At 57.1% G+C, this 21,403-nt stretch overlaps 3 protein-coding genes across 8 annotated transcripts; all 3 read right to left on the bottom strand.

The window, feature by feature from the left end:
- Window positions 1-51: 51 nt before the first annotated feature.
- On the bottom strand, window positions 52-10,605 carry B4GALT2 (beta-1,4-galactosyltransferase 2). Of its 5 annotated transcripts, XR_009008787.1 has the most exons (9): window positions 10,297-10,432; window positions 9,170-9,350; window positions 8,332-8,687; window positions 7,893-8,128; window positions 4,604-4,794; window positions 4,339-4,461; window positions 4,118-4,222; window positions 1,421-1,629; window positions 1,025-1,162 (listed from the first exon to the last, which is right to left on the bottom strand). XR_009008787.1 is itself a non-coding variant. In XM_057549657.1 (8 exons), exons 3-8 carry the CDS (start codon window positions 8,633-8,635, stop codon window positions 1,012-1,014), a joined length of 1,110 nt encoding a protein of 369 aa, XP_057405640.1. In that variant the 5' UTR covers window positions 8,636-8,687; window positions 9,170-9,350; window positions 10,297-10,432; the 3' UTR covers window positions 52-1,011. The 5 variants fall into 5 exon arrangements, 4 of the variants coding, with proteins under 4 accessions (XP_057405640.1, XP_057405647.1, XP_057405650.1 ...); XM_057549657.1 differs by lacking the exon at window positions 1,421-1,629 and having other exon boundaries at window positions 52-1,162; XM_057549664.1 differs by lacking the exon at window positions 1,421-1,629 and having other exon boundaries at window positions 52-1,162; window positions 10,191-10,316.
- Window positions 10,606-11,484: 879 nt separating this feature from the next.
- On the bottom strand, window positions 11,485-14,812 carry ATP6V0B (ATPase H+ transporting V0 subunit b). Its single transcript, XM_007164595.3, has 8 exons — window positions 14,636-14,812; window positions 13,839-13,887; window positions 13,534-13,617; window positions 13,329-13,406; window positions 13,047-13,116; window positions 12,875-12,926; window positions 12,464-12,654; window positions 11,485-11,790 (listed from the first exon to the last, which is right to left on the bottom strand). The coding sequence occupies exons 1-8, from the start codon at window positions 14,700-14,702 to the stop codon at window positions 11,764-11,766; spliced, it is 618 nt and encodes a 205-aa protein (XP_007164657.1). The 5' UTR covers window positions 14,703-14,812; the 3' UTR covers window positions 11,485-11,763.
- Window positions 14,813-16,417: 1,605 nt separating this feature from the next.
- On the bottom strand, window positions 16,418-19,696 carry DPH2 (diphthamide biosynthesis 2). 2 transcript variants are annotated; one of them, XM_007164596.2, is made up of 6 exons: window positions 19,330-19,695; window positions 19,043-19,155; window positions 18,559-18,782; window positions 17,686-18,369; window positions 17,417-17,593; window positions 16,418-17,335 (listed from the first exon to the last, which is right to left on the bottom strand). In XM_007164596.2, the coding sequence occupies exons 1-6, from the start codon at window positions 19,474-19,476 to the stop codon at window positions 17,211-17,213; spliced, it is 1,470 nt and encodes a 489-aa protein (XP_007164658.2). In that variant the 5' UTR covers window positions 19,477-19,695; the 3' UTR covers window positions 16,418-17,210. The 2 variants fall into 2 exon arrangements, with proteins under 2 accessions (XP_007164658.2, XP_028019390.2); XM_028163589.2 differs by lacking the exon at window positions 18,559-18,782 and having other exon boundaries at window positions 19,330-19,696.
- Between the last annotated feature and the right edge of the window lie 1,707 nt (window positions 19,697-21,403).

Below are 21,403 nucleotides of genomic sequence, written 5' to 3'. Positions count from 1 at the left end.
CTGACTCCAAGCACCTTTCGGCTTCAGGGCAGGTGAAAGAACCGAGAAATCTGAGCCCAATGGGTTTATTACTTCTTTGTCTCTTCTGGCCGGGAGGCAGCGGCAGGGTAAACATTTCTCCTTCCAGCCGGCAGAAGTCTAGCGAACCACTGCATTTCGAGGGGCCTGGGGAACCACGACAGCCTGGGCCAGACCGATGGGCTGTCCTGGTTCCCCCTGGCCCTCCCGTAACACACTCTGGGTCTGGGTTTAGGGATCCAGATCCCCATCCCCAAACAGACAAAGGGGCTGCTCCATTCACGTTTTTTACTAAAGCACCCACACAAGTTTCTGTGCAATGTACAAACACGAGCCGGCCCTGGGGCTTCTGCCTTCTCTCTGAGGGGGGCGGGGCAGGAACCCAACGGATCCGAGCCCCATCCGCCCCATGCAAAGCCCAACCCCAAGATCCCAGACAGCGACACAGCACGCCCTCTGGTCCCCTCTTGGCGCTGCTCCTCAGCAGGGGGTGCACCAGAGTTTGCCCCCTACAATGTTGAGTGAAAAAGGTTTCCCCTCCCCTGGGAGCATGGGGGATCCCCAGGTCTGAGAATTCCCCCTGGAAGCGACATTGCCCCCTAGTCATACCTCCCACTCTTCCAGGCCCTAGGGGACTCAAGGGGGGGAAACTGAGGCACAGAGAGGTGGAGTGACCTGGCCCAGGCCACTCGGCGAGGCAGTGCAGGGGCTGGCCCAACCCTGACAGTGAGGGGGGCTGAACTGGGGAGGGAGGAGCAGGAAGAAGGGTTGACCCCAGAGAGGGCTACACTTGAGGGGCCTGCCCAGGACAGAAGCTCCCCGAAGTAGGTTCTGAAACTTCCAGGTGCAGCTGGGGGGCCTACTGAAGACCCTCAGAAAACAGAGCCCACAGTCTCTGTCCTGGGGGATCTGTCACAGAGCAGCCACCAGCCAGGCTGTAGGTCAGTCCTCTGGCAGGCAATCCTTGGCACTGGTAGCCTTTGTCCATTGGTGTCAGCCCCGAGGAGGCCATGATGGGGGCCGCCCAATGTCCACTGTGATATTAGTGAAGAGCGGTTGCCGAGACACCTCCAAGACCTGGTACCGCACTGACCCGATGCCATCCCGCTTCATGGTCAGCTTCGTGTTTTGAATCTTGGTAAACCTAGATAGGATGGAAGTGGGTCCAGATCAGGGCTCACCACCAAACCCAACAGAGATCACTGGGGCCAAGGGTCACGCCATCCTGGCTTCTTCCTGGGGTGACTCGGTTCTCTTCGTCGCCCCGTCCACCTGCCTGGAGCCCTTTGGCTCTTGCAACTACCCTCCAAAAAGAGATCTCACCCCCTTGAGTCCAGAATCACAACACCCTCACAAATCTTTCTCTCATCTCAGACCTAGACACAGGGCACCCCACAGGTACCTCAAATGCAACGTGTCCTGTATTGTATGCATCATCTTTACTCCTCACACCCATCATCTCTGTGCCATCTTCTCTGTTCCTCATCCTTTAGTCACTCCTTCACCATCTATTTATTGAGCAGTCCCCGTGTGCCAGGCGCGCTCTAAGCACCAGGGTCACAGCCATGAACAGGACAGCAAGGTCCTTCCTCTCGTGGCAAGTCTATTCCACTAAGGGAGACAAGTAACAGACAAGGAAGACATCAGCGCGCTAAGGGAGACAGGAGAGGGAGATCAGGATGACTGCCATGGAAGGGGTGCGTGCGGGCCATCAAGCTGACAGCAGAGGAAGAGCATTCCAGGCAGAGGTAACAGCACATGCTGACCCTACACTGGAAATGTGAATTTGCACAGCTGAGTGGCTAGAGCTTAATGGGCCAAGGGGAAAAACCAGAGTAAGATTAGCTGGGAGGTTAGAGCATGTACGGGCAGGCCTCTGTAAATCAGAGGAAGCAGTTTTTTATTCTGTGGGTGAGAAGACACTGAGGGATTTTTCGCCCAGTTTGGGGGAGGGAGGGCCAGGGAACATAAACTATAGAAGAGGGAAGACAGAAAACCAGCTGGGCAAGAGGACGGAGGCCACACCAGGGCAGAGGTAAAGGGAAAAGTGGACCAGCTCAGATATGTTTGGGGGGGTGGCACTGATGTGACCAGCTGATGGTCCGGACATGTAGGGTGAGGGAAAGAAGAATCCAGAGCTCCTAGGGCTTCCCTGGTGGCGCAGTGGTTGAGAATCTGCCTGCCAATGCAGGGGACACGGGTTCGAGCCCTGGTCTGGGAAGATCCCACATGCCGCGGAGCAGCTGGGCCCGTGAGCCACAATTACTGAGCCTGCGCATCTGGAGCCTGTGCTCTGCAACAAGAGAGGCCGCAATAGTGAGAGGCCCTCGCACTGCGATGAAGAGTGGCCCCCGCTTGCCACAACTAGAGAAAGCCCTCGCACAGAAACGAAGACCCAACACAGCCATAAATTTAAAAAATAAATAAATAAATAAAACTTTTTTAAAAAAAAGATCAATTTGGTTATTAAAAAATAAAAAAATAAAAAAATAAAAAAATCCAGAACTCCTAGATTTGAGCAAAAGCAACTAGGTAGATGAAACCAGCATCCACAGAGTTCCTTAAGCCAGAAACATCTTGCTATCATGCCACTCCCCCACCTAAGGCAGACATCACAACTGAGGATAGCACCTAGACACGCTATTCCTGCAACAGGACCATGGCCCCTGGCAGGTGCTTCCAGAGCTCCACTCCCACCCTCATCCCAACTGTTTTGATCCTCCCAGTCGTTCTGAGCTCAGTTCAGATCGCTCTCCAGAGCCATCCCAACACTGAGCGCTCTCCCTCAGATGCCCTGAAGCCCCTCTTCTCCCAGCCTGTCGTCCTTGTCCTGCTCACCATGGTTTTTATCTGAACTGCTTTTTCATCAGCTCCCTGGACGCCTGGTGCGTCATGCTTCTGCCAAAGATCAACCCTACATCAGTGCTGCCACCTCCCTCCCCACTCTGACACACTGGCTTCACAGCAGAACATCCCTACTGGTCCCATGGGGGCACGGCAGCGTCACACCCACATGCCCCCTGGGCTCCGTCAGTTCCTTTGGGCCTAGTCTGCTTCCTCCTGCTCCACCCAGCAGCTCTGCCAGCCCTTCACCTTCTTCAGACTCAAAGGGTGGCCCTTCCAAACCCAAATCTGGTCCTGCCCCTTCCCCGCTGAAAACCCTTCTATGACTCCCCAGCGCCTCTGGGACAAAAGTGAAACTCCCAACCTGGGATCAGCAGAGACCCCCTCTCCTGTCACTCCCAGCTTTCAGACTGAAGAGTTTCAGACTCTCAGTGTATACAATGGACGTTCACATTCCAGACTCCTACACGTACTATTCCTTTTATCCAGACTGGCCTCCTCCATCAGCCTGGTGAATATAGCACTGTGCCTAGGGTAGGTGTGTGACAAATATTTGTAGAATGAATAACTCTTTTCAAACTCCAGTTTACCATCACCTCCTCCAGGAAGCCTCCCACCATCACTCCCTCTTCTGCCAGGACAGCACCTTGCCCTGATCACCTTGTGCTGCCTCTGCCGGCCTCCCTGCCTAGAATGAACTTCACACGGGCTATCCAGCCAGGACTGGGTCTGACTGCTCTGCACCCTCTCGCCCCCTGCCCCTACATTTCACATGCCCTCAGGCACTTCTCCCACCCAGCATCAGACACCAATGTTGCTTCCTCCTCGGAGACCAGCCGCCTACTCCAATCTCAGAGAGCTCAGCAACGACTTCCACTACCACCCCACATTGCTCGGGCCACCTCTGTTGGGTCCACAGGCCCTGGAGCTGTGCCCTGGGCCCGCTATCTCTCATCCTATCTGTTCTGGCACAAGTGAGGTCTGTGAGGGCACCGAGAGGAATGCAAGCTACTCAGTGACGATCTGAGCCCTGCCTTTAAACTTCAGTCACTTCTAGGAATCGGGCCAGGGGTGAGAGCCGGACGGGGTGAGGCTGAGCTGGGGACTGGGGAACAGGGATCGGGGTGGTGGGAGTCATCTCTATAAGTCAAGGGTCGGGGACCTTGGGATCACCTCTGGGTGTCAGTGGCACTGGGACATCACCACTACGGAGTAAGGGGCCGGGGCGGTTGGGGTCGAGGGCGCTGGGGGTCACCTTTGAGGGTTGGGCTCATTATGCTTGTCCCGGTCGTGCTTGATCATGCGGTAGCGGCCTATGCGGACGTCTGGGCGCGAGATCTTCATCCCAGCCAGGGAGATCCTGGGGACGGGGACAGCCGGGCTGGAGCAGGCACCAGGAAGGGCGAAGAGCCCCGCCCGGTCTGCGCCACCCCCGCCTCAAGCACCCAGTCTACTCCCTACCCTGTCCCCACTCACCGGTTGAAGATGTCGTCATCCTCACCACCCCAACCCCAGTACTCGTTGGGGAAGCCGTTGATTCTCAGGAACTGGGATTTATTCAGGCCCGACACACCTCCAAAGTAGCCAGCATAGGGCAGCCTAGGGCACGGAAGGCAGGCATCAGTGAGGGGTCTCAGGGGATTCCAGATGGAGGCCCGGCAGCAAGGGGGCCACTGGGGCTGGGAGCGATGGCCTGGGTGGGGTGGGGAGGCCTGGGTCCACCTGAGAAGGGAGCCCTCACCGAAAGCCGAACTTGTCCATGGCAATGGCGAAGTGGCGAGGCTGGTCGCCACAGCGGTACAGGTTGCGGTCATCCATGGGCACCAGGTCCACGTCACTGAAGATGAAGCAGTTGTAGGTGGCATCCTCCTTCAGTGCCTCTAGGAAACCCACGTTGAGCAGCTTGGCCCGGTTGAAAGTGTCCTCACCGTGCTGGGGTTGGTGGAGGGGACAGGTCAGCTCTGGGCCTGAGACTTGGAGGCCTGCCACTTTACCACCATCCAGCGCGGTCCCTGTGGGCCCAGTACTACCCCCACCTGCCCCCATCGGGGCCCCCAGACTCTAGGAATCAAGGCCAGCTCTTTACCCTGGACCTGGCCTTACAAGGCCTTTCAGGAAGTGACTCCATCTTCTCTCTGGCCACTGCCCTCAGATGCTGAGGACCAGCTATACTACATTCCTCCACGACCCCAGAACACGCCAGACTCTTTCTTGCCTCCAGGCCTCGGTGTTAGCAGTTCCCTCTGCCTGGAATGCTCTCCTTCTATGCTTATCAAACTCATGCCTGGAAAGGCCTCCTTCACCAAACCTCCCCGCCCCAGTATAATTACTCATTTCCTCCCGTGTGCTTCCCTTATGCCAGGGTCCATTCCAACTGTTACAATTTAGAGCTCTCCTTTCATTCATTCCTTCTAACATGCCAGGTGGCCCTGTCCTTGGTGCCAGGTGTCTTCTCTGTGCTGGTGCGAATCCTAGAGATGACCGGCCCTGAACACACAGTTTCCCTACTGAGCACGTCACAGAGTGAGATGAACCAAAAATGCCCCCAAATGACCAGCATCTAAGATGCAGAGACCACGAGGACTGAGCCACTGAGCCTCAGCCACCTGTCCCCTCTGGCTCATGTAGATCCACATCCAACTCCCCGGGCAGCCTCTGGGACCAGGACGGGACCAGGCTCAATTCACTTGTCTCCGCAACGAAATGATAAGCACAGTGAGCCTGGGATCCCCCGAGAAATGGGCTGCGGGACGAGGTCTCCTTGAGGCCGGCCTCCTGGCCATGTAGCCCCAAGCTCCAAATTCTGGTCAGAGCAAGGAGGGTTCCATGGAAGGAGCTGGCTGGCCCCTGAGCCCCCTGCTCCAACCCATGATCTCCAGGCTGGAGCCAGAGACGCTCCTGGTCTTCAAGTGGGCCCTTCTGGAAGGAGAGGAGGAGTAGCCCCTCCTCTTCACCAGCCAGCCTGGGCCCGAGGGGGTGGGAGCTGCTTCCCTGGAACCTGAACGGCCCAGCCTCACCTGCTCTCTTTCCTCCTTGCCCTGAACCTTCCCACCAGCCCTTGGAGCAACTGTCTACTTTCTCCTGGCTCATCAGCACTCCTTCCTAACCTCTCTCACCACCCCAGGGCCCTAGGTTTCTCCCACAGGGCTCATAAACATGCTCATTTCTCTCCCATCCAAAGAAAGCCCTCCCTCTAGCCACCGCCCTACCTTTTGCCTTCCCTTCTCAGCAGAGGGGTTTTTTTTTGATCGAGAGTTGTCTCCAATTGGCTACTTGCATTTTGTCAAATCTGATTCCTTCTGCAACCCACTGCAATCTGCTTCCGCCCCCACCAGGCCCCTGAAATGGCTCTCGCTGGGCCCACCTTGTTGCTAAATCCACTGGACGCTTCTTAGTCTACATCCTTCCTTACTCCCCCAGCAGCGCTCATGCAGCTGCCACGCTCCCTTCTTGACGCTTATTCCTAGGCTCCTGGGACACCAAGCTCTCCTGGGTCTCCTCAAACCTTTCTGGTCAACCCACGTGGCCTCTGTGTTCTCTCTTTCTCCACCCGTTCCCTTATGTTCTGGCTTTCTCCTCTCAGCTCCCAGGCCCCCCTGGGCAGGCTGACATTGCTGGTTTTAGGGACCATCATCTGTGTACTGGTGGCTCCCAGATCCCTCTCCACCTCAGACCTCACTCCTAGGTCGATTCATTTGTCCAACTGCCTGCTGAACATTCCTCTTATACTTCCCCCAGGCACTTAAATTCATCACATGCAAAAAAGAATTCAGAGTCGCACTCACCCCCAGACCTGGCCCAGATCCTATGTTCCCATCTCATTCAGAGGCACAGGCATCCACACTGCCAACAGTCAAGACAGAAACCCTCGAGATGTCCCGGCATCTCTCTTTCCTTACTCTCTGCTATAGTGTCACATCTCTCCCCTCACCCACACAACTCCTGCCCGACTCGTATGCACATTCACCACCTCCTTCCTGAACATCGTAGCCTCTTCCCAACCAGGCCCCCTGCCTCCAGGCTCCCCTTGCATCCCACTGTCCACAAGCAACCAGAGCAATCTTTTTAATAAGCACACATACACATTGCTCCCTCATTAAAACCTCACAATGGTGCCCCATCACTTTCAGGCTAGAATCCAACTCTTTAAGATGCCTCCTAAGACCCTTCTGGATTTGGCCTCCACTAGCTCTTCCAACCTCATCTCTGTTACCCACCCTACACGTTGGACCCCACCCCTCAGCGGACAGTTCCCGAACACGAGACCAGTTCTCTTGTTGGGGCCTGGGGCCTCCAGGTCCCTCTACATAAAATGCTTGCCTCCTCCAGTCCCTCTGCCAGCTGATGCCTGTTCATCCCTCAAGACCCATCTCAATCATCGCTTTCCCACCCCAGGGCTGGACCAGGCCCTTTGGTGGTCCCACTGCCCCCTGCTCCAACTCCAGTCACACAACATTGTCCTGGAGTCTAAAGGGATCCAAGTTCAAGTCTGGGAATTCTCTGTGGGGAGGAGGGCCTGTATCAGATCCTCTCCAGGTTCTGGCAGCCAGCCCCAGCCAGGCCCATGGCAGGGCTCAGAGCCTGAGCTGAATTCCTGGATCTCAGCTGTGCTCAGCACTTGGCCCTAAGGCAGACTTGATCCCTCTTTCAGGTCTAACTCTCCCTCTGCTCGGGGCCCTCCATATCTCAGAGCCAGCATACCCTAAGCTGCCACCCCCGTGGGTGGGGCCTACCACGGGTAGACAATGGCTCTCACCCCCTATCGAGGCCATGCACACACCTGGCAGTGTGCACACCACCATTAACACACATGCACGCCCCTGAATGCACATACAAACCTGCCTACACACGCAATGACATACACGTGCCCCCACACATATGTACACGTGTCCGCACAACCACTGGCAGACGAGCAGCCATGAATGCCCCAACCCCGTGGCTGCACCAGCAGGTATGTGGGCCCCTCACCCACGGGTGCTCGTGGGTTCCCTGGTGGCTGGTGGCCAGCCTGGGGGCCGCAGGCAGCACACCTGGTTGATGACATAGATGCCATAGCGCAGCCGCTGTCGCCTGAGGATGGGGTGCAGATAGTGGAGCCAGTAGCGTAGGTGGTGCTCCCGGTGTCGGAAGGGGATGATGACCGCCACCGTCTGGGCTGGTGTGCAGTCGGGCGGTGTATAGCGGCCGCCCAGGAGCACGCCTGGGTTTTCCCTCTGCACCCGCTCCAGGGGCATGGGTGAGGTGAACTCAATCAGCAGTCGGCCCACTGCAGGCAGGACGGTGGCAGGAATCAGGCCTTCATCAGAACCCAGGGACACCAGCCCTCTCCCTCCGCCTGGGGTGGGCAAGGGAACCCCAGGAACAGCCCTCTGACAACACACCCAGACCCTTGGCAACCCCGTGGGTCAAGACTCCACTCCCCCAGTCCCCTGCCCACCCCTAGAGGCAAGCCCCACCCTGCAGTCTCACCAAGACCAGGCGGCGAGTCAGGACAGGGTGGCAGGACAGGAGCCGTGGGGCCCGGCCGGGCGCTGGGAGCCTCGGGGAGCCCGGAGCTGGGGGCGGTGGCGTTGGGCCGAGAGCAGTTGGTACTGCTGCTGGCGGCTGGGTGGAGGGCACGGGCGGGGCCTCGCGCACTGAAGCGGCTGAAGAAGGCCAAGTGCTGGGCGTAGACGTCAAAGTAGAGGATGACGGCCACGAGAAAGTGCAGCAGGCAGAGTAGGAGCACGGCCTTGCAGACGCGCTCCAGCGTCCCCCCGAGGAGTCTGCTCATCCCGCAGGCGGCCACCGGCCCGCCCAATGGGCCCGGGCATCCGGCTGCTGGCCTGAGCAGGGGTAGGAGAGAAACAGACCCAGGAGGTCAGGGCCGGAGGGGCTAGGCCACCCACCCACCTCCTGCGCACTGCTCACAGTCTTAGACCCGCATCCTCACACTTACCTGCTCACACCCTTCGACTTACATTCTACCTGCAAATACACACAAACAGTCCCTGGCAACTCACTACTCCCGCATCTTCACACAATGCCTTCCTTCCTCATCCTCGCTGACACTCACAAGCACAGCTTCACCCACCCTCACACTCAGGTATGTGCCCTTATTGCCCGACTTCACACACACCCCATGGATTCCCAAGAACATGGACATGTGACCTCTAGTTCACGCTGGCTCATACCTGAACAAGGAAACACGTTTACGTATAGACCCACATGTGTTCTCTGTGCCCCAGAGAACAAACGCCCCACAGGCCAGCATCCTCAACCCAGGACTCCTGGTCTGGGGGAGGGAGACCATTTACTGAGTACTTACCATGCAAGAGCGCTTTGTACTCAAGACTTCATTTAGTCCTCTGGGGAACATGGTGGGCAGTGGTTTGGTTGGACAGGTTCCAGTGGCAAGCAAGCCAGGCCATCTGGGACCAGGCTGGGAAGTGGCCCTCAGCATCCAGGTGGCCCAAATTTGAACAAGATGTTTATGGGATCCCTTCCCTCTGGAGCAAGAGGTCAAAGTACAAGGTGGGGCATCAGACACCCCTCCCATAAGACCTCAAGGATTGGGATGAACTCTCTGGGGCCTGCCCAGCACTGCTGGTTCTGATTCCCAGAAAGGGGAACGCTTGGGCCCTGGAGACAGCATGTTAGGAGAGGGTCTTGCCTGGGCCATGGCTCTAACTGTGGGTCCAACACAGCAGCAACACTTCTGGGGGGCACTTCTGGCAGTGCTTCAGAGAGCAGGGTGAGTCCCACTCAGATACATAGCGTCACACAACCACAAAGACACCCGCAGTCCCAGCTACAGTCACCTGCACTCAGATACACACAGAACTACATATAGAGTCACAGACACGCCTGGGTGACAAGAACAGCAACACGAGTCACGCATTCACAAACAAAGCCGCCGCTCCTGGACTTACAGAGTCACACAGACGGGCTCCCGGGCAGCTCACAACACCCGGACCCACGTGCAAATACTCCCACCCCTCCCTCCGGGGCAGGGGTTCTGGGTCAGGCTGCCAGGCTGCGAGGTGCGTTTGGGCGGGGCTGTAAGGCTGAGTGGCCTGAACACGTGGCACCCCGAGACCTGGAGGCAGCGAAGACAGGGTGGGTGTGGAGCCTGGCGGGGAGGGGGCTTGGAGGAGAGGATGTGGGGTAGGGGCCGAGGAAAGGGGAGCGAGGAGCGCCTCCCCACGCCACGAGGCCAGGGTGAGCGAGGACAATAAGGGAGGCTGGCTGGGAGCGGGCAGAGGAGCCCGAGGGGGGCGAGGAGACTCGAGGGATGGGGGTAGGGTGGGGTGACGCCAGGCCGGTGTCCGGCCGCTAGCGACTCTCACCGGGTCCTGGGCGGGGATCTCGGGGCCGCGCTCGGGGCACCCCTCGCGGGGCCGGGTCTAGAATCTCGGGGCCCCGGGCTGGGGGCCGCGCGCGCCCCCCTCTCACCCGGCGCTCGGGGCTCAGCAGGGGGCGCCGCTCCGGCTCCGGCTGGATTCCGGGCTCCGGCGGCTGCGAACGGCTCCGTCCCCCATGGCCCGGCCCCGCCGCCTTCCGCCTCCCGGTCAGCGGCCCCCGCGGCCCCCGGGCCGCCTCCCGCCGCCGCCGCGGGCCATGGAGCCGAGCCGCCCCGGGGGGCAGGGCGGGGCCGGGCGGCCGGGCAGACCCACGAACCCGCCGACCGATAGACCACAGCGCCGCCACCTCCCTCCCGCGCTACGGCGCCTCGGAGGGGCAGGCCCGGCCCGCGCGCCCGTGCGCGCGCCCCCGCAGCCCCCCGCCTCCAGCGCGCCCGTCCCCGCCGCGCGCCTCCGACGTCCGCCCCTGCCGGCGGCCAAGCGCAACGGAGCGAGGGGACGGAGGACCAGGGAGAGGCGGGAGAAATTAATCAGACTCATCCAAGGGGTTGGATTCGAGGTCCGAACCGGAGAGGGTGTGGATGGGTAAAACCCATTACGGAGGAATGGGGTCTGGTCTGGGGTGGAGCGCGAACTCAGCCAAAGAAGGGCACCTGGAAGTTAGGCCAACTCGTGCAGGGAGGTCAGGGATTTGTCAGCTCATCGATGGGAGCATGACTGAGGGTCCGCCAGAGGGGGCTGCTAGTTAAAACTGGGCAGGACACTGAAAGGCGTAGACAGAAGTGTGTGGCAGGGGCTTCTAGGGAACAGGAGGTTGGACAGGAGTGGGAGGAGCTGGACATGGCCCCAAGGGATCAAACTAGTTACTGGCAGGGTATGGTGCGGGGACGATGGGCAGAGGCAAATGAATGGGTTCCAAGGCCCCAGGGGTAGAGATGATGGATGCCTGAGGGTAAAGCCAGGTAAGCAAATGTGGCTAACTGGGGCTGGGCTGACCAGAGCCCTGAGGGCATGGGACTAGGACACCTCCCTTCCCCACACAAACACATGGGCCCATATACCTAGACTCCCCCCTTCCCTTCAATAAAGATGTTCAGAACTACAGAGTCCTCAGCCCAGCACACTTTCCTTCCAACCCAGGTGCCAGCGTTGTCCACAGCAGAGACAGTGTATATGAGTCGGAAAGTTGGCAAGAAGCTGGCACGAAGTTGAGACCTACAGGCCTGTTTACCCTTCCTCTGTGAAAGGAGGTGGCGAAGAAAGGCAAGAGAAGCAGCACTGACCCAGACAAATACCATGTTTATTTCACAAACACTGGGAAGATGGGTTGGAGGTGGAGGTGGGACACGGGTGCAAAGCTGCACACCGTCAACAGCAGCCCACTCCCCACACTGCGGATCCAGCCAGGCAGTGCCTCCAAGTCGACAGGCAGCAGGAGTGAGTGCAGGGAGGGCCCTGAACACCAAGCCCCCTGAAAGCCTAAGGGGCACAGCTCCAGCTGTCCCGGGAAAACCACAAATAAATAAGAGTGGGGCACGGCCCCGCCCACACAGATCATCTAATCACCCATCTTCACTCTGGAGGTCTGCAAAAGAAGAACAGGAGAAATCAGTCAGGGACAGAGAAATAGATTAGACAATGACAAATGACAGATGATCAGACCCATGGCAGGACGGACAGACCACAACAGATGGATGACTGGACCAGGATGGACATGCTGTGACAAACACAGTGAACCAGGGACACAGAGACAACTACAGAGTTCAACTGTGGGACAGACAAGACAGAGAGAAGTGGCATATGGACAGTGCCAGTCACCAAGAGTCAACCCAGTCAGGCGCCCACAGTCACATTCAGACACTCAGGCTGGTCCTTAATCACACACACCTCAGATGTGCTGTCCTACTGACAGCACAGTCAAACACACCAAGACGGACTGAGACAGACGCATCCCAACCTGGTCTAGACTACAAAGACACAGAGGAACAGACAAAATAACAGAACAGGAAAGAGAAGCTAAATCTTTTGTATATAGACACAACAGACAAAAAAAGACAGTTGTCAGTGATACCACATTGAAGACAGAAATAAATGGAAAACTTCAAAAGGGGAAAACCAAGAGATGGGAACTAGGTGGTGGAAACTGTTTAAGAGGTTCTTATGGTTACAGGTGTAGACGGGAGCACTGTGGCTCCTCCACAAGAAGGGTGAGGCTGGGCTGGGGACAAGGAGAGAGGCTCCCCAGGGGGATTCAGCACCTGAAGGATTGCAACGATGACCCCAAAGAGGCCGATGGCACTGCCGAAGATCTCCACAATGAGAATCTTTACAAAGAGGCTGGGGTTCTGTGCATCAGCCAAGGCGGCACCACTGCCCACGATGCCCACGCACACTCCACAGAAGAGGTTAGACAGGCCCACTGTGAGGCCAGCCCCAAACATGGAGTAACCTGGAGGGATGGAAGGGGAGCACTGAGGCCAAGCCAGACACAAGGAGAGATGAGGGCAAGGGATTCAACATGGACTAGTGGGGCCAGCCACCACCCCAACTCTACAAAGCAGGCCAAAGTAGGTGAGAGAATATCAAAATGAAGAATCTAAGCTGGGGCGCGCACTGGAGGGGGAAGCAGCTGTGAAGCCCCAACTTTTTGCCTTCACACACCCACCTACCTGCATGGTAGTTTCGATGGCCAATGGCCTTGGGGTCAGTAGCACTGAAAGGCTGAGGGAAGCAGAGAAATAATCAGAAATCACCCCCTACTCCACTCCCCCTCCTCCACCATCACTAAGCAATATATAGAACACACTGGAATAGATGCCCACCCCACCTAGTCCTCCATACCTCAGCCATGTTGCTAATGACGATCGCCATGATGATGCCATAGATGGCCACAGCCTCACAGAAGATGATGCTGGTAGTGGTAGCGGGGGATTAGGGGGTGGAGAGGAGAAAGAGTTGAGAAAGAAACCAACCTTCCTCCCTGAAGAGTCTCCAGCCACCTCTCCCCCACTGACATCGACCCCAACAGGAGGCTGGTCAGGAGCAGCACATCAGGCAGGTCAAACGCACAGGCAGCTACCAATGCAGCTGGTTCTGACAACCTTACAAGGGTCCTACACTTACCTGACCAGGTTCTTCGTCTTAATCCTGGGGGCCTTCACCCCTCCCCCAATAATGGAAGAGCCAGTGATATAGATGCCCCTGGTGGACGGATAAGAAACCAATGAGCAAAGCCCAATCCTGTGGTTGCCCCCAAGATGACTAAGAACCCAGTGACACCACTTGCTATGATTCAGCCCCTCCCCTGACCCATGACCCCAACACTCACCATGCTGCTCCAACCACAGACAGAGAGATAGCTAGACCAATGCCCAGGTTTGACCACATGAAGGGGGAAGTCTCCGTCAGGAACCTGGTGTGCAGACGGGGGAAGACAATTCAGCCCTGGTGGAGAAGTGGGCACAAAATCCACCCCCACCCCCCCTCCAACACCCCCAGTCCTCAATGCTGAGACAAAACACTTCATGTTTCCCAAAGGTCCCCATCCCAGACAGCTCGGGGGTGGGGTGGGGTAGGGATCAGATCAGAGAGGGCAGGCGGCAAAGAAGCTCCTAGTGGAAACCTCTCCCTTACCATGCCACATCAAAGCGGAAGCCCAAGTCAAAAATGGTGTAGCAGATTCCTGCAGCAGTGAGAAAAACGGGGGTTAGGGACTGCTCTCTAGAGAGAAGCGCCACAACTTAGGCAAGAAGTTACTGCTCAGCTGATGGGCCACCTTCCCAAAAGGTCTGCCTACACCTAAGTCACGGGAGAGTCCTCTGGCTGGCCCCACGTAAAAGCACAGCTGCCTATACAAATTCCTCTACTCAGACCTCCATTTTCTGTCACTCCCTCAGGAACATATACCCTCTGTGACACCACCTCCCAGACCCAGACCCGTCAAGGGGAGCCACCGGCAGGCCTGAATACCCTGGAGGAGGGGAGGGAGCAAGAGCTCTGGCCAGGCCCCACCAGATGCAGCCAGCCCAGTCCGAGCCGCTGTTTACCCAACACGCTGTGGGTGTGGGGGGAGAGCAAGACTACCGGGAAAAGAGGAACTGGAGCAGCCGGCTCGTGACCCAAGAAGGCCGGTCAAGAGCAAGAGAGGCACGACAGCAGGGAGCCGGGGAAGGCGGCGGCAGTGTCAGAAACGGACAAGGCCTGCGCTCGCGGTCCCCACCAAGCCCCGCCCGCGCCCCTCCCCAAGCAGCTGGAGATACGGGTCTCCTCTGTCGGGGTCAGAGGCCCGGACAGACGCGAGGCAAGTCCAGGAGCCCGGGGTGCAAAGCCCGCGCCGGGGCCCAGTATTCCCAAGACTCCGCTTCCCCGCTGGGCTCCAGCCGGGCTAGCTCGGCCCGATGCCGGCCCCGCCCGCCAGGGCCCGGCCTCACCCACGACGAGCAGGCAGGCCCAGAAGGCCACGAAGACCCCGGAGTAGAGCAGCACTAGCCCAGTCATGGCGGCAACGACGGAGGGGCTCGGGTCGGGGGCGGGGGGGGCCGGAGCTCAAACCTCGTCCCTGCGTCCACCGTCCGCCCCGCAGTGTCACCTGACTCGCCCACGTGACGCGCCGGCGCCACGTGACCATACGCCGGGCCCGGCGCCGCCGGTCTAGAACTTGGTGATGCCGGAAGTGCGGACGCAGAGGATTGTGGTGGCTGTAGTCTCGCGCCCCTAAGGGCCTCGGATGCCCTTCTTACTGAGTACCTCGACCCCTTGCCTGGCCGGTCAGTCTCGCGTCCGTTCAAGCTCGCTCCTTCTGCGCCCCGACACTCCGCCCTGCTGCGGCGCACCAGCCCTGCTTTCCTGCTCGCCGCCGCCCTAGCTTAGTCTCCAAGCCAGTGCTGATCTCGCAGGCCTCCCCACGACCGTCCCACACAGTTTCACGAGAGTATCCGCTCCGTCCCTGACTGAGCTCATGCTGTTTCCTCTGCCTGAAGCACGCTTCTTCGTGCTCACCCCATGGCCCAGCCAACACCTATTGGTCTTGGGATACCATTCCCCCAGGAAGGCTTCCCTAACCAGAGGCAGGGGAGTGCGCCCGCTCTGGGCTCCCCCGCCGCCCTGGTGATCCTTAATGAAACTTCAGCAAGATCATGTCACTCTCTTTGAAATACCTCGGAGGCCCCCATTTCCCTCGGAATAAAAGCCATAGTCCTTAAAATGGCCTACTAGGCCTCTACTGTTGCGGCTCCCCATGCCTCTTACCCGACTTCATCTCCTAATACTTCCCCACTAACTCCCTCCTCTGACTGTACTGGCCTCCTGGCTGTTCCTTGAACACACCAGTCACACCCTCAACGCGTTGCACTTGCACTTGTTCCCTCTGCTTCTCCAAATTATCCACGTGGTTCATTCCTAACTTCTTTCAGTCTTTGCTCACCTTCAAAAGGCCTTCTCTGACCATCCTGTTTAATATTGCAGCCCCTTCTCTTGCACTCCTTCCCAGCTTTACCATAGCCCTTATCACCATTCTGCATACTAAGTGTTCCGTGTCTATCTCCCCCACCACGAGAATGTAAGCACCATGAAAGGATTCCTGAGCTCACTGCTGGATTTCCAGTGCGTGGCACACAGTGGGTGCTCAATACATATCTGTAGAATACATGATTGGTGCCCACCTTGTCCTAGTTACCACAGTCAGTTTACAGAACTGCCTCTACTAGCAGACTGGGCAATCCCTGAGGGCAGAAATCACATCTTCCTGTTCACCTGCTTCTTCAACACTCTGGACAACGCCAATATGCCGAGATTCTCAGCAAATGTGGGGAATTAAGAGGTGAGTCATTTCATTTCACCCCTCTGAACCTTTAGGGTCCAGCAACTCCACTTTGCCTGAAGCACCCACAATGCTGGTTTATGCCTGTTTTAGCATGGTGTATCCTTTGCCCAAATGTCTTTTTCACCTCACTTCTGATTATTTTTTTTTTCCCCTCCAAGCGATCCGGCTTAGCTAACACCCCCTCTGAGAAGCCTCTTCTGGGCTCCAGCTGCCCCTGGGGGCTTCCCTACTCATAAAGAATATTGCTTCATCATGTGGCAATTGCCTGTTTAACTGCCTCTCTTCCCAGCCACACTGTGAGGACAGGAATCCAGTCAAATACAATTCAGATCTCAACCCACAGCACCTGTGCAGGACCTGCAGTATTTGATGAATAAAAAGAAACAAGGAGAAAAATTATCTGGTTTATTCACATTTCTGTGATCTCCCTGAGAAACAAATTGGAGTCAGTGTAGACCAGCACTGCCCGACAGAACTTTTTGCAATGATGGAAATGTCTTACAGCTGCACTGTCTCTCATGTGGCTATCTGAGCACTGAAATGTGATTAGTGTGGTTGAGAAACTGAGTTTTTAATCTTACTTAATTCAAATTTATGTTTGAACAGCCACATGTGGCTACTGTATTGGACAGCACAGGTGCAGACCAGTGGTTCTCAACTGGGGACGCTTTTGCCCCCATAGGGGACATTTGCCAACATCTGGAGACATTTCTGGTCATCACAATTGGGGAGGGGCATGCTACCGGAACCTACTGGGCAGAAACCAGAGATGATGCTAAACATCCTACAATACCCAGGACAGCCCCTCGCAACAAATAATTATCTGGCCCAAAGTGTCAATAGTGCCAAGATTGAGAAACCGTGGTCTAAACCATTTAGCACCTGCCTTTGACAAAGGCAGACCCTCAACTGTCTTGTGCTGTTCCCAGGAGAACAGATGGCCCAGAAAGCTTCAGGGAAGACCCAAAGCTGTTTCCCCATCTGTCAAACAACAGATATTTACTAAGCCAATATGTGCTAAGCCTTGTGCCAGTGCCAGGACAGGACAGGAAGAGCTGAATCCTATCCCCGGTGAGGGGCTGCCTCAGTGAGAGGCTCCTTCAAGGATCCTGGCAGAAGAGTGGGATTGGTGCAGGGAGCACTAAAGGTCTTAAGTCCACCTGTGGCTCTGGCCCCACATGGTATCAGCTGCTTCCCTCATCCTCGTAGGCGATGGCAATCCCTCGTCTTCCGCTCACAGCTGCCGTCACCGGCGTCTGACCCAGGCAGGGTTGCAGTCCCTGCCAGCTCCGGGAACTAAGGAATGAGGCTGCAGAGGAAGGGGGTTGAGGCTGAGTGGCCTGAACATGGGGGAAGAATTCAGATGGGAGTGGAGACTTGCCACACTCACCTGCAGGGCTGCTCTCAGCCAGCTCCAGCTGGGGCCTCGGGGTTAGGGCTGAGCATCCAGGATCAGTTGATGGCTTCCAGGCAGGTGGGGGTCGGAGGTCCCCAGTAATGAGTGACACATCTGGGGTGTCCCACAGCTCCGAGTCAGGTGGAGGGAGGGGCACGTGGAAGGGAGAGCCTGGAAGGGAGGGAGGGAGAAAGCGGATCCATACTGGCCCCCAACTCCATGCCCCAAGCATTTTTAGCCTAGGCAGTGCCCCCACTACTCACCAGGCAGTAAGTCCACGTAATGTGTGAGGTGGGGAGCCAGGCCTGGAGGTGGCCATGCAGGGTTGCAGGCAGCCTCCAGCTCACACGGTGCCAAAACAGGCCGGAAGAAGCTGCCAGAAGGCTGGGTGGCTAGGGCACCCAGAGGACAGGCCAACAGCACAAAGACATCCACCTCAGGGAAGTTGGCAAGCTTGGCAGGCGTGGGTCGCCCCAGGGCCAACACATAGCTACGCTTGCCAGCAGCCTGTGTCAGGTTCCGCAAGTGTGCCAGTGCCTCACGGTGTCGGGCCACACCCAACGTGCCCGCCAGCAGCCCCACCACACGGGCATCTCTGGCCCTCTCTACCAGATAGTGTCTACGTGCTCTTAGCCGCCAAGCCCGGGCACCTTCATCCTGAGTCCGCCCTGTGTCTGGGCAGCAGGAGGAGAAGGGCCGCCCTGCTGCCCAGCCCAAGAGCAGCCGGCTCAGGTCTGGGTCAAGGTCAGGGTCAGAGATGGCCTCAGAGCCCCCCACATAGAAGGCACCATACTCTTCCAAACACCTCCCTGGAGCCAGGGGGAAGCGGCGCCCAAAACGCTCCAGGGGCTCAGGATCTGGATTGAGGGAGCCCACTGGCAGGGGAAGAGCTGGGCTGGAGACAAGCAGGTCCAGGTACCGTGGGCGCAGAAGGGTGGCCAAGGCCTCTGGAAGAAGGAGGTGGTGTCGGGGTTGGGGTCTGGTAAAGCAGGATCCCCCTCATCCCCAGGAGACTGAATGGGACCCAAAAGCAGAGGCTGGGGTCAAGCCCATATCGAGAACTCCATGGGAGTGTACTGACATGGGGAAATTACTGGTCAGCCCACCCTTCCTGCATGCACAGGCAAAACCCTCACCCAGGGCGTGGGCACAGGCCGGCTCACTCAGCAGCACCACAGGCGCTGTGGGGTCTAGGTTCTGGGCCTCGAAGGCCTTAGCGCAGAGCTCCAAGGCCACAGATCGCTGACCAAGGACGAAGGCAATGGGCAGTGGGCGGGCAGGAGGGCTTAAGCAGGCAGGGCCAAAATGTACAAGGGCCTGAGCTCCAGCTTGCTCAGCACCCAGTACATCCACACAGCAGCTGCAGAGGAGATATCATTAGTGAGAGGGGTTCTCATCGACAAAAGCGTTGCCGTCATCAATGGAAAATGTGGTCAATGAAGAATATGACGTTATGAAAAGAAGACATCGTCACTGAGAAGAGCTAGTATCAGGAGAGGAATCGTCACCATCAGGGAGAAACACAACCATCGGGGTCAGACACTGTCATAGAGGGGAAATGCCATGAGCCCTGGATCCCTAGACCTACCCCACCCTCTATCGTCAAGCTCCAGTTCAGACCTGCCATAGGCTGTGTCTCCCAGAATGAACACCTTCGACCCTGTGGCCTCCTCCAGTCGTGCAGCCACGGCCCCAGCATCTCCCAATAGCTGATCAGGGAACTGCAAGGCCACCTGTAAGCATAAACCATGGAGTCAGGAACAGCCTCTCCTCTTCAAGGGAAACCTTCCCGGGAGTCCCTACCTAACCTTCAAAGCTCCTCCTCCCAGAGAAGCATCTCCCCTCATTCCCATCCTCACAAAATCACCCAAGATCCCGATCCTCTGGGCAACCCATCCGCTCCTCACCCGTTGACACCCCAGGTCGCGGACAAATCCAACGACTCGCTCCAGCTCATACACTCGGTCCAGGTCCCCAAGAGGAGTGCGCAGCCCGCCAGCGCCCGCCTCTCGCTGCAGCGCCGCCTCCGCGGGGCTGCTGAATGTAGACTCCATGAGGCACAATTTGGGTAGCGTGAGGCAGCGGGGACCTCCCTCAATCAGCTTCAGGCCCCGCGTTCTCAAAAACGGCCCTCAAAGTGTCGGAGTCGCTTGGTGGGGGGAGGAGGGGCGGGGGAGTCAGTCAGCCCGCAGCCGTTGGGCCAGGCCCCGACCATTCCAAACTCCCGTTTCTCCGCTACACGTGGGCCGCCCAGGGAGATTACTTCCGGGTGTTTGAGGCGGGGCTGATAGCAACTTTACCCATCTAAAACTCAGCACGGCTCTCGCCCTCCAGTCCTCGCCAAGCCGCCCACAGAGAACCAATAGTCGGCCTCCCAGCCCGAAGCCAATCGGAAGTGCCTCAGAGGAAGGCGCGGAGCCTTGTGGGTGTTGTAGTTCTCCTGGCCCGCCTCTCCGGTCGCTGGTCTTCCGGTTCACCCGCCAAGCGCCCTCAGAGACACCGACTCCCTGAAAATAACTACTCCAGTTTGAGCAGTTCCTATCCGCCTACACTGTTAAGCACTTCCCCTGCACTCTGTCAGCTGGGAGGTGATAGAGAATTAGGCATTGCATAATTTTTAAATTAGGTACCAAACTGCCTGGGTTTCAATATTGCGCTCTGCCCCTTACTAATTACTGAGGCTCTTAGTTACTCAACGTCTTTATGGCTGTTTCCTCATCTGCAGAATGGGGCTTGTAACAATAGTACTTCTAATAGGATTGCTGGGGCAAATTAATTTAGATATAAAACTTCATAAGGTAGTCCTTTGCATAGCACATGTACTGGAAGAATCCACTGCTATCCTCACAGCAGTCTCAATCAAGCAAACACTGAGCACTTATTGTTCACCAGGTACTACAGAGTTTAGTCTTTGGAGTAAGAGCTGTCGCATTTTGCAGATGAGGAAACGGAGGCTCAAAGAGGCTAACTGCCTGTCTAATAAGATACAGCAAATCAGTGGCACCATCAGTATCAAACCCAGATCTGATTTCAGAAGCTGTTCTTTAGACCCCTCATTCTCCCGGGTCATACATGCTACATTCGATCATGGCAGCGGGGAGGAAGACACCTGGGTGCTATGTCGTAGGAGAAAAGGACAAAAAGTATGTGAAACATCTCCACATACCCCAGAAGTGAAAAATCAAGAGTAAGGTGAGAATGGGATGGAGGAGGGGTAAGGGAAAGGGGACAGAGTGACCTCAGGGGATGACATGAAAGGGGGGCTGATGCTGGCTGGTGTGGGAAGAGATTGAATGAGGATGAAGAATGGAGGACACAGAATTTGCACAGAGGTTGGGAAAAGAACAGGAGAAAGAGTGAGACGATCGTGGGAGTAACCAGTTCTCCTAACACTTCCAAGGAGACTCATGGCTCAGGGCTGGGAGTCAAGAGAACCCAGTCCTGCTCTTGCGATCTTACTGAAGAGATGGCTGGGGTGCCTGAGAGGCAGCCAGGGTGGAACTATGGCTGAGACAGAAAGGGAGGGAACCCTGCTAAGGGAGGAGAGCAACAGCAGGCCGGGAGCTGTCCTTGGTCCTGACCAAACCCTGACCATCACGTGCTGGTCAGGTACCATAGAGTTGGGGAGCTATGGGTTTGCAGACAACACTAGGGCCTGCCTTCCTCTTCCTCTGGGGTCCTCCACTGTATCTCCTCCCCCACATGCTCAGCCCCGCTTTCTATACCTCTCCTCAACCAAGTGCAAGTCCGGGTGCCTCAATAACCCCACACAAGAAATACACCCTGGAATTCAAAGCCATTCTCCATTTCTTCCCTCCCAACTGAGCCCAGCCTCACCTCACTGCCAGCTCAAGTCCCCAAGTCCTCTACCTCGGAAACCTCCCATTCCCTTCAGAAATGAAACTTCCTTCATGCAGCCTTCCTCACTGGTCCCATTCTCGCAGCTTAGTTAGCATGGTAGCTATGGACTAGATCAGCTTT

Source organism: Balaenoptera acutorostrata, chromosome 1, assembly GCF_949987535.1.
Source record: "Balaenoptera acutorostrata chromosome 1, mBalAcu1.1, whole genome shotgun sequence".
NCBI classification, from domain to species: domain Eukaryota; kingdom Metazoa; phylum Chordata; class Mammalia; order Artiodactyla; family Balaenopteridae; genus Balaenoptera; species Balaenoptera acutorostrata.
The sequence above is the reverse complement of the archived record's forward strand: the minus strand, read 5'-3'. Positions and strand labels throughout refer to the sequence as shown.

Coding starts and splice junctions, on each gene's coding strand:
- ATP6V0B (XM_007164595.3), bottom strand. CDS start 14,702: ATGACTGGGCTAGTGCTGCTCTACTCCGGGGTCTTCGTGGCCTTCTGG. Junction 13,888..14,635: donor GGCCTGCCTGCTCGTCGTGG/GTGAGGCCGGGC, acceptor TCACTGCTGCAG/GAATCTGCTACACCATTTTT. Junction 13,117..13,328: donor AAGACGAAGAACCTGGTCAG/GTAAGTGTAGGA, acceptor TACCACTACCAG/CATCATCTTCTGTGAGGCTG.
- DPH2 (XM_007164596.2), bottom strand. CDS start 19,476: ATGGAGTCTACATTCAGCAGCCCCGCGGAGGCGGCGCTGCAGCGAGAG. Junction 17,594..17,685: donor TTACGTGGACTTACTGCCTG/GTGAGTAGTGGG, acceptor CCTCCCTTCCAG/GCTCTCCCTTCCACGTGCCC. Junction 17,336..17,416: donor GGCTGAGAGCAGCCCTGCAG/GTGAGTGTGGCA, acceptor CTTCCTCTGCAG/CCTCATTCCTTAGTTCCCGG.
- B4GALT2 (XM_057549667.1), bottom strand. CDS start 8,635: ATGAGCAGACTCCTCGGGGGGACGCTGGAGCGCGTCTGCAAGGCCGTG. Junction 8,129..8,331: donor TGACTCGCCGCCTGGTCTTG/GTGAGACTGCAG, acceptor TCCTGCCTGCAG/TGGGCCGACTGCTGATTGAG. Junction 4,795..7,892: donor GCATCTATGTCATCAACCAG/GTGTGCTGCCTG, acceptor CACCAACCCCAG/CACGGTGAGGACACTTTCAA.